General features: G+C 46.1%; 1 protein-coding gene across 2 annotated transcripts in view; it reads left to right on the plus strand.

Annotated features, from left to right (window-relative positions):
- LOC122547822 (chitinase domain-containing protein 1-like) overlaps nt 1-9,994 on the plus strand; it is a 27,775-nt gene that overhangs the window by 13,692 nt on the left and 4,089 nt on the right. The window contains exons 1-5 of one of the 2 annotated variants that reach the window (XM_043686400.1): nt 74-103; nt 1,396-1,545; nt 5,338-5,470; nt 7,003-7,047; nt 8,773-8,879. In XM_043686400.1, the coding sequence (XP_043542335.1) occupies nt 89-103; nt 1,396-1,545; nt 5,338-5,470; nt 7,003-7,047; nt 8,773-8,879 (450 nt within the window). In that variant the 5' untranslated portion in view covers nt 74-88. Of the gene's footprint in view, nt 1-73; nt 104-1,395; nt 1,546-5,337; nt 5,471-7,002; nt 7,048-8,772; nt 8,880-9,994 lie in introns of those variants that run through there. The other variant, XM_043686399.1, reaches the window with a different exon arrangement.

Genomic DNA, 9,994 nt, shown 5'->3' on the forward strand with positions numbered 1-9,994 from the left:
TGGACAGGCAGGAAATGCTGGCCACCCAGAGACAGTCATCTTCCACGAGCGAGTTGTTTCTTTAAAATAACTTGCCAAAGGATGGCACATGGTGGACAACAAGATAAGCCTAACGGGTGGACAGCAGCTTAGTTGGAAGGATTTAGGACAAACAGGCCCCTCCTTGTCACGCATCCCAGCTTCCAACATTCACTTCCACCTTCCGCGGCTGAAGGAGCAACACAGTTGAAAAAAAAAAATAAAAATGTGGTCCTGCTATCAGAATTCAGAGAGCTTGGAGAAAAATATAACAAGGTCTTGAGCTAATGAGTATAGGAACTGGGAGATAGAGTGTCGGAACGTGTGGCAGGAGGGAGGGCTTTAGAATCTGGGGACACTAGCTCAGAGCGATTATAGGACTTCTACAGCGTCAACAGGTTGCACTGGAATAGAGCCAGGAGTGTTTCCTATGGAGCATTCTGCTGCATGCTGTTGTTTAAACTAACTGGGCAGTGGTCTGAGAAGTAAATAGATAACATCAGACAGCTGGGTAGCATTCCTGGTGTGACCAGACAGCCCAGGGCCTGAACAGCTAGACCCGAAACCAGAACGGTCGGCCTTTGAACAGCCAAGCCTGATGGCAGTTTCAGGAAAGGTTAAGCACAAAACGTCCATGTGAGGACCATCCTGGACTTGCCCTGGGACACGAGGCTGGTTTCTGTATTGGAATATGGTGAGCAGCCTGGTTGGCGTCCCAGGTTCCCACTATAACCATGTATAGAGATGGGGATGTGCCCTGTATTAGGAGTGGCCATCAGTGCTTTTGAGATACTGCCGTCATTAGAAAAGGAGGGACACTAGAGAAATAAAAAAGAAAGCTACGTAAGAGCAGAGGAAAGCTCTGGGCAGATTGAGAGTTTGAATTTCAATCGTTTTGACTCTCACATCCGTGTTAAACATAAAGTTGGACTTTCATTCTCCCTCTCCGACTTTGTGTGCATGAAACAGTGTGGCTCAGAGCCTCAACTGAGAGAGCAGCAGCCTTTGGTTAATGCTGTTCATGGTCAGAAACACTGTGTGGATCATTCATCGCATGTGATTTATTCAATGCCATCTGACTCTGTCCTGTTCTGACAGTTTAGTTTTCTTTTCAAATAAAGGTGTTAGTCAGCAAGATTTCAGCCTTGTGCATCCCACGCTGTGAGATGGTGGTTGGAGGGTCCAAGGGGTGAGTGCCTCAGGGTGCTAGCGTGCCTCTAGGAAGTGTTCACCTGACATGCGATTGGCAATAAAGCTGGCAGCACAGCATTACAACAGCCCTCCCTCAGTCCCACACATTGGTCTCCCTTGATCAGAGATGGTCAGGCTTCCCGATTGTGAGTCATGTTGATTGACAGCTCCGTGTTGTTCTGTTAGACCGGACCTTCGAAGCATTTGGTGCAGGAGAGAGGGCTGGTCGTCACTGATCCCAAGGCCAGAGATATTCTGAAGGAGCATAAGAGTTACTGCGCTGCCAAGATGGTAGAGCGACACTTCAGTGGTGACATTCTGGGCTACGTCACACCTGTAAGTAATGGAGTGTGTGTGTGTGTGTTATAACACAGCACTGTCAACAGTGGAGTCCTTAATTTGGACCGTTTAGTGCAGTCCCTCTCCAGGGTAGGGGGGGAGGAGAGCAAGGTGCTGTGTGTTTTTTAACCAAACCGCGCACAGGCAGGGGAACCATGCAACTTGTGTCCCACTGAATTATTAACAAGTTTCAAACTTGGTGGGAAGGCACACTTATTCAGGATAAAATTTTAAAAGCTGTTTCCACTAGACATTCTGGAAAAAAATTGATTACAATCCGTTGTTTTCCACACTTCAAGATATATGTAAGGCTTTAGTTTGTTCAGGCTAATAGATAGCTGGGAATGAGTTACAGATTGGAACTTAATCAGATGATTTGGGTTGGATTATATGTAGAGGAACAAATACCCAGGAGTGAGTTATAGTCTGGAATCTATTCAAGGGGTTCTGGGTGGTATATGCACAGAATAACAAATATCTAGGTGTGAGTTACAGACTGGAATCTACTCAAGGGGTTGAGGGTGGTTTACATTATGGGATAACAGATACATGGGAGTGAGTTACAGACTGGAATCTAATCAAGGGATTCGGTTGATGGGGGAGGGGTTTATGTATGAAATTACAGATACCCAGGAGTGATTTACAAATCGGAATCTAATTGAGGGATCAGAGTGATTTATATCAACAATAACAGACACCCAACAGTGAGTTACAAACTGGAATCTATTTGCGGGATTTGGGGTAGTTTATACACAATAACATACACCCAGGAGTGAGTTACAGATTGGAACCTAATCAAAAGGTTTGGGGTGGCTTATATTTAAAATAACAGATACCTCGGAGTGAGTTACAAAACAGAATCTAATTGAAGGGTCAGAGTAATTTTATATGTAGAATACCAGGTGTGCATGAGTGATCTGATCGAGGGGCTCAGGATGGTTTATATATGGAATAGCAGATACCTGGGAGTGAGTTACAGAGTAGAATCACATCAAGAGGTTCAAAGTGGTATATAAAGAAAATAACAGACACCCAGGAGTGAGGTACAGACCGGAATCTAATCGAGAGGTTTGGGATGGTTTATACACAATAACAGACACCCAACAGTGAGTTATAAACTGGAATCTATTTGCAGGATTTGGGGTAGTTTATACATAATAACAGATACCCAGGAGTGAGTTACAGACCAGCGTCTAATCGAGGCAGTCAGGGTGGTTTATATATAGAATAACAGATACCCCGGTGTGAAATATAGACTGGAAATATATCAAGGAGTCAGGGTGATTTATATATAGGTAACAGATACCCAGGAGTGAGTTACAGACTGGAATCTAATTGTGGGGTTTGGTTGGGGGTGAGAGAAGAGGTGGAGGTGGGGCTGTGGTTATATATGGAATAACAGATGCCCAGAAGTGGATTCTAACCAATGGGTTCAGGATGGTTTATAAACAGAATAACTAGGTGTGAGTTACAGACTGGAATGTATTTGACAGCCTCAGGTTGTCTTTATACAGTTTAATCTAAATATATTTGAGGTACTGCATTTTGGAAAGGCCAATCAGGGCAGGACTTGTACACTTAATGGTAAAGTCCTGGGGAGCGAAACCCTGGACTCCTTTAAAGTGGAGTCACAGGTAGATGGGATAGTGAAGAAGGCGTTTGGTGCGCTTGTCTTTACTGGTCAGTGCATTGAGTGTAGAGTGGGAGGTCATGTTGCAACTGTACAGGACATTAGTCAGGCCACTTTTGGAATACCACGTGCAGTTCTGGTCTCCCTGCTATAGGAAGGATGTTGTAAAATTTGAAAGGGTTCAGATAAGATTTATTTATAAGGATATTGCCAAACTTGGAGGGTTTCAGCTACAAGGGAATGTTGGATAGGCTGGAGCTGTTTTCCCTGGAGCGCGGAGGCTGAGGGGTGACCTTATAGAGGTTTATAAAATCATGAGGGGCATGGATAGGGTAAATAGGCAAGGTCTTTTCCCTGTGGTGATGGAATCCAGAACTGGAGGGCATAGGTTTAAGGTGAGAGGGCAAAGACTTAAAGGGACCTAAGGGGAAATATTTTCACACAAAGGGTGGTGTGTGTATGGAACGAGCTGCCAGAGGATGTGGTGGAGACTGGTACAATTATAACATTTAAAAAGCATCTGAACAGGTACGTGAATAAGGCCAAATGCTGGCAAATGGGACTGGATTAATTTAGGGTATCTCATCAGCAGTGTTGAGTTAGACTGAAGGTTCTGTTTCCATGCTGTACAGCTCTACGACTTTGAGAGGAGAGCAATTTAAAAAGGACATGAGAGGTAATTTCTTTACACAGCAAGTAATTAGCGTGTGGAATGAGCTCCCAGATGAAGTGGTGGATTCCCAGGTACAGTTACAATGTTTAAAAGACATTTGGATAAGGACATGAATGGGAAAGGTTTGGAGGGGTTTGGGCCAGGAGCCGGCAGCTGGGACTAGTTTAGTTTGGGGACATGGTTTGTGTGGACTACCTTGATCAAAGGGTCTGTTTCTGTACATCGCTATGGACGAGACTGTTGAAGAGAGATCGGTTGACCAGAATGGTTGTACACAAACATGAACTCTGCATCAGTTGGAAAAGCCTTATTTCACTTGCAAGATATTGAAGGAAGGTTGCACCAACACCCAGGAAAGTCACCTTTGGAGGTAGCAGTGTGATTGAGATGGTAAGTGGTTCAGTTGTGTCTTTTTGACCAACTGCCATGTAATAGAGTTACTTCCATAGGATTTCAGTCTGTGGAGATGGAAAACGGACCAGGAGACACCAGTCTGAGAGGAGAGGAAAGGAGAGCAGGAGGAGGAAAAAGACCAAGGCCTTCCCCCACAATGGTGTTCTTGTGGAGTCATTAATGACTTGGTTATATGCATGTAGCACATAATCTGAAAGCTCAAGATGGTAAGACATTTGGAAATGTAATAAACAGTGAAGGTTGGAATAGATTGCAAGACGCAGGTTTATAAAACAGTAAAATATGTCAGTTGGAATTTAGTGCAGCGATTTATGAAGTGATATATCTTGGTAGATTGAATTAGATAATAAAAAAAGGCACAGCTTTAAAGAGAGTTCAAGAACATGAAAGCTGAAGGGTCAAGGACATGAATGTTTGAAGGTGGTGTGGCAGGGGAGGAGGCACGATGGTGCAGTGGTCTTGTCACTGGGCTAGTAATGCTCTGGGGGACTGGGTTCAAAACCCATCACAGCTGATTGTGCAATTTGATTTCAACTAAAACAAGTCTGGAACTGAAGTCTCAGGATGACCATGGAAACCACAGTTAATTGTCTGAAACCCATCTTGCTCACTGATTTTACTTAGGGAAGGAAAGCAGCCATCCTGGCCTATACGTGACTCCATACCCGCAGCTGTGTGGTTGATGGCTTTATAAAGAGACAGAGTACAGTTTCCCAGGTACAGAGTACAAACACAAGGAAGTCCAGGTTCCTTTATCAAACACTGGCTAGATCCCAGTGGGAATATTGTTACCGATTCTGGCCATCAGATAGAAACTGGAGTAGGCCATTAGGCCCCTCGAGCCTGTTTGATCATTCAGTAACGAAGGAAGCTGAGGCCATCATGATAGCAGGGAAAAGATGTCCTAGAGTGTTTTGTCGGTTGACATTGTTCTGTTTTATGAGAGGCCAGAGGAATTTATTCACAATCCAGCTTTGGTGGTACACTCAGCAGCAAGAGACGCACTCAAAGCCTCGTGTCATAATTCTCTTTCTCCTACTGACCCGGTTCAATTCTTGTCTCTGTTTTTCAGTGGAACAGCCACGGTTATGAAATCACTAAGACCTTTGGTGGTAAATTCACCTTAATTTCCCCAGTTTGGCTTCAGATCCAGAGGAAGGGAGTTCAGCTTTATTACGTCACTGGCCACCACGACATCGACCAAGGTATTATCTTTATCTTGATCTGTACTTTGTATCGAACACTCTTATGTTAACTTTAACCCCGCTGCCTCACAACCTTCCCATCACATTCCCAACACAATCTGGTCACTGTGGAGCAGACTTGATGTGAAATATTGTGTGGGCTTGTGTCTCTATACCAGATGGGCCAAAGTGGTGATTAGAAACTAAGATCATCGCCTGTAGAGTTAATTTTCAGCAACAGGCCAGGCTGGTGAAGGTAGAGGTATGATCATGAAGTTCTGATTTAACTAACATTGGCTTAATCAAGACACTGAATGGGACAACACAAAAATGGTCTTCACATCCAAAGTCCCAAAGCAGTTTACAGCCAAGGGAAGACTCTGAAGTATTGTCACTGTAATTTCATGGCCCAGCCTCAAATAGCATAATCTGAATCACAAGTTAATGATGTGGAGGAGCCGGTGTTGGACTGAGGAGAACAAGGTTAAAAACCAGACAACACCACGTTATAGTCCATTAGGTTTACTTGGAAGCACTAGCTTTCGGAGCGCTGTTCCTTCATCGGGTGGAGCAGGATCATAAGACACAGAATTTTTTGCAAAAGATTACAGTGAGAGGAGATGGTGGAGGCAATATTGAAGAGGTATCTTGACAGATACATGAATAGGCAGGGAACAGATGGCTATGAGGCCTATCGGCAAAAGGCTTTTAGATTGGTGGGCCGAAGGGCCAGTTCCTGTGCTGTACTCTTCTTTGTTCACCCAACTTGGCCAATCCTTGAGCCCAGGCTTACTGGATGGGTTTTCCAGCTGTCTGGTTGGATATCCATTTCTGCCAATTGGTTGAGTGATCAGACCATGTCCAGGGGCCAACTGACCTTAGTTGGTTCCTGGCTGAGTCATTTGGGGCTGGTTATTGGGAACTCACTGTAGAAATTACAGTCGTACCAGAGAGCCAGGGAGTGAAGAATGGGGGAGGAGGTGAGGAACTGGGGTGGTCTGATCAGCCGGCAATGTGGAGCCAGCTGTCTAGCGTTCCAGCAACCGGTGGGCACAACAGACGCAAACAACCTTTGGCAGCACAAGGCAGAGGGGCCTTGAGTAGACAGGTCCTCCCACCGTACACTGGGAATATCTCTCAAAGGAAGTGGTCAGAATTGTTTTAGTTGAGAGTTTATATGTAGCTGCAGGCAGCCCAGTGGTGATATGATGAGAAAGGTTAACATGGAAGGCAGGCCTGGACTGTGTGATGCTGACACACGGTAATCATCTGATCCCCAAGTAGAAGGCTTTCTTGTTAAACACATGAGTCAGTGACATTAAACCGTCCGTTCTGACAGAGAGGCCGTACTGGTGTGTTACATCCCCCTAGCTACTTTATATGTTGGCTAGCCTTATTATAAAAAAAACGCAAGCTGAAAATGTATAATTGGCCATCTTTGACTTGCTTTCTGATGGAGGAGACTTATTGTAGAGGGAATTGGTTCAGCTGGTTTTGGTAACCATCCTTCCTGTCTCTAACCCCTTGCTTGTGCGTGTTTTATTGATGAACAGGGTGGATGAAGAATGTGAAAGCAGAATTTGAAGCAGTCCGTTTTGGTGAGTAAGGTATTTTTTAATTTGCCTGTTTCCTTACCCCGGCCTGTGTTCCAACTCTCAAAATGTGACAATCTCTCCCGTCTCTGAGTACCGGGTTTGCCTTCCAGTTGAATTCCTGGTAGATAATACAATACAGTGCACTCTCACTCTCTCCCTCCGATTACAGTACATAGTTGCAGTCTAAATGACAGTTGGTGATTATAGTGTATGAATGTCGGGAAGTTACACTGCATCTTCAATCTTACTTCAGACAACAGCTCGAATACTGAGCTGCATCCTGGTCACCACACTTTCAGGAAGGACTTGAGGCTCTGTCAGAAAGTGGAGAGCAGATTTATCAGAACAATACCACAGGTGAGGGAGTCTAGATCGAGAGGGGTTTGGAGGGATATGGGCTGGGTGCTGGCAGGTGGCACTAGATTGGGTTGGGATATTGAGTACAGGAGTTGGGAGATCATGTTGCGGCTGTACAGGACATTGGTTAGGCCACTGTTGGAATATTGCGTGCAAGAGGAAGTGGTGGAGGCTGGTACAATTGCAACATTTAAGAGGCATTTGGATGGGTATATGAACAGGAAGGGTTTGGAGGGATATGGGCCGGGTGCTGGCAGGTGGGACTAGATTGGGTTGGGATATCTGGTCGGCATGGACGGGTTGGACCGAAGGGTCTGTTTCCATGCTGTACATCTCTATGAATCTGAGTCGACACTCTAGGGAAATAAATGGATGGAATGAGGAAATAGGACTGATCGGATTGGTGTGCAAAAGGTTGGCATGGACTGAATGGGCAAAATAGCCTGCAGAGTGCCACATTGTTTTGCCTTGTGTGTTGGTCTAGGCGATCCCTCCTAGTTGCAAATGTTCAGCCATCTTGATTGGATTGTTTTCAAGCTGCAATTTAAAATTGAAATTTGTCGTGGGAACTGGAAAGCTTCAGAAAGAAGTCCATCTCCTCTCTCGTCAGTTAATGATCGCAGATTCCATCAAATTTCACCAGACTCTCAAAGTCATGCTACCCCCGACCTGCTTTTCCTTTGGGAACTTAAGGAGCTGAAAATTGAAAAGAAGTCTCAACAGTCCATCCAGCCTGTCCCCGAATTAATATCTCTCCCTGAGTTGTTATCTCCTCAATGATTCAGCCAGATCTCCCTGACAATCCATTCCACACATTTCCTCAGTGAAAAGGCATCTGTGTGTACACTGTACATTGTAAGCTTGAACCCACACCTCAGTACTCTGGTTTACAACAGTATGAAACTTCTTACCGGGGTTCAGTTGAACGATTTTCTTAAGAATCTAGATAACATTGTCCCCAGTGATAACAGTGTGGTCGGTAAGGCTGTATCACTGCCTGTACATTCAGGCTGGAGTAATCAGAGCTGTACACTGCTCACTGTGTGACTGTACCACTGCCTGTACATTCAGGCTGGAGTGATCAGAGCTGTACACTGCTCACTTGTGACTGTACCACTGCCTGTACATTCAGGCTGAGTGATCAGAGCTGTACTCTGCTCACTGTGTGACTGTACCACTGCCTGTACATTCAGGTTGGAGTGATCAGAGCTGTACACTGCTCACTTGTGACTGTACCACTGCCTGTACATTCAGGCTGAGTGATCAGAGCTGTACGCTGCTCACTGTGTGACTGTACCACTGCCTGTACAGTCCCTTTGACGCTTTTTTAAAGTTGATTTTGTTTTTCTTGTTTCTGTTCTGCCCTTTCAGTTCCCCGGATTTTGTTTGCTTCCTGGACATACCGTGACTATGAAAGTCTTTTTAACAGCGAGGATGAAATCGAAGAACTATCAGAAGCGTTGGTGCAGACAGCACAGGTCAGAGAGTCCCCCCTTCGGGAGCTGTGCTTCCCCCTTGGCAGTCAGTTACCTGGGAAGGCAGTGGGATCTTTCCCCTTCCCCCACGTTGGTCATTTACCTGAGAAAGCAGAGCGATCTCCTGGTGAGTTAGTTCCCTGAGGACCGTCAGCGGTTTCAAGCCGAGTAACATCGTGGTTTAGTTCTCTCCAACACCATTGCCATGAGGCTGCAGAACGTGGACCTGATCGGCTGGAAGTTTGTGTAAAGTTGAAATACTGGTCAGGAGTGGGAATGTTGGGTTAGGGCCGAGATAGACCGGGAATGTCAGGTTAAGGCCAGAGCGGTCTGGGGACGTCAGATGAGGGCAGTGGTGGACTGAGAATGTCGGGTGAGGGCCAGAGTTGAATGGGAATGCCACATTGAGACCAGGATTCAACTGGGAATGTCAGATTAGGGCCGGAGTGAGGTGGAAGTGTCATGTTAGGGCCAGAGTGATCTGGGAATGTCAGATGAGGGTAGTGGTGGTTTGGGAATGTTGGGTGAGGGCCGGAGTGATCTGGGAACATCAGGTGAGGGCCGGTGTGGACTGGGAATGTTGGGTGAGGGCTGGAATGTACTGGGAATGTTTGGTTAGAGCCAGCATGGACTGGGAATGTCATGTGAGGGCCACTGTGAACTGGGACTGTCAGATGAAGGCCGGAGTGGACTGGGAATGTCGGGTGAGGGCCAGGATGGACTGGGAATGTCCATTTAGGACCGAGATAGTCCAGGAATGTCAGGTTCGGGCTGGACTGGGAATGTCCAGACAGGTGCAGTAAGTCGTAGGAAGGCACTGAGCTTCACTTGGCCCAATGAGAAAAGTCTAAGGTGTGGGCAGTGCTGGTCCCAGGCCTACATCGTACCTGAACCCAGATGTGGAGGAGTGTCAGTCAATCCTGCTCAATCCCTGGGGGATGGCTCTTTGACCGAGGAAGTGATTAAACTTTGTGTACAGGCTTCTCCCCTTCCGAATGTCGGCCAGTGTATCCTGGGACAGTTACTCAGCGTCTGGGCCCTAAACCTGAGCGGTGATGGAGAGAGGGCCCGGGATAGCTTCGTATATCGTGAGTCACCGTCCATCTTCACACTGAGCC

This window comes from Chiloscyllium plagiosum, unplaced genomic scaffold (assembly GCF_004010195.1).
Source record: "Chiloscyllium plagiosum isolate BGI_BamShark_2017 unplaced genomic scaffold, ASM401019v2 scaf_6900, whole genome shotgun sequence".
NCBI lineage: Eukaryota > Metazoa > Chordata > Chondrichthyes > Orectolobiformes > Hemiscylliidae > Chiloscyllium > Chiloscyllium plagiosum.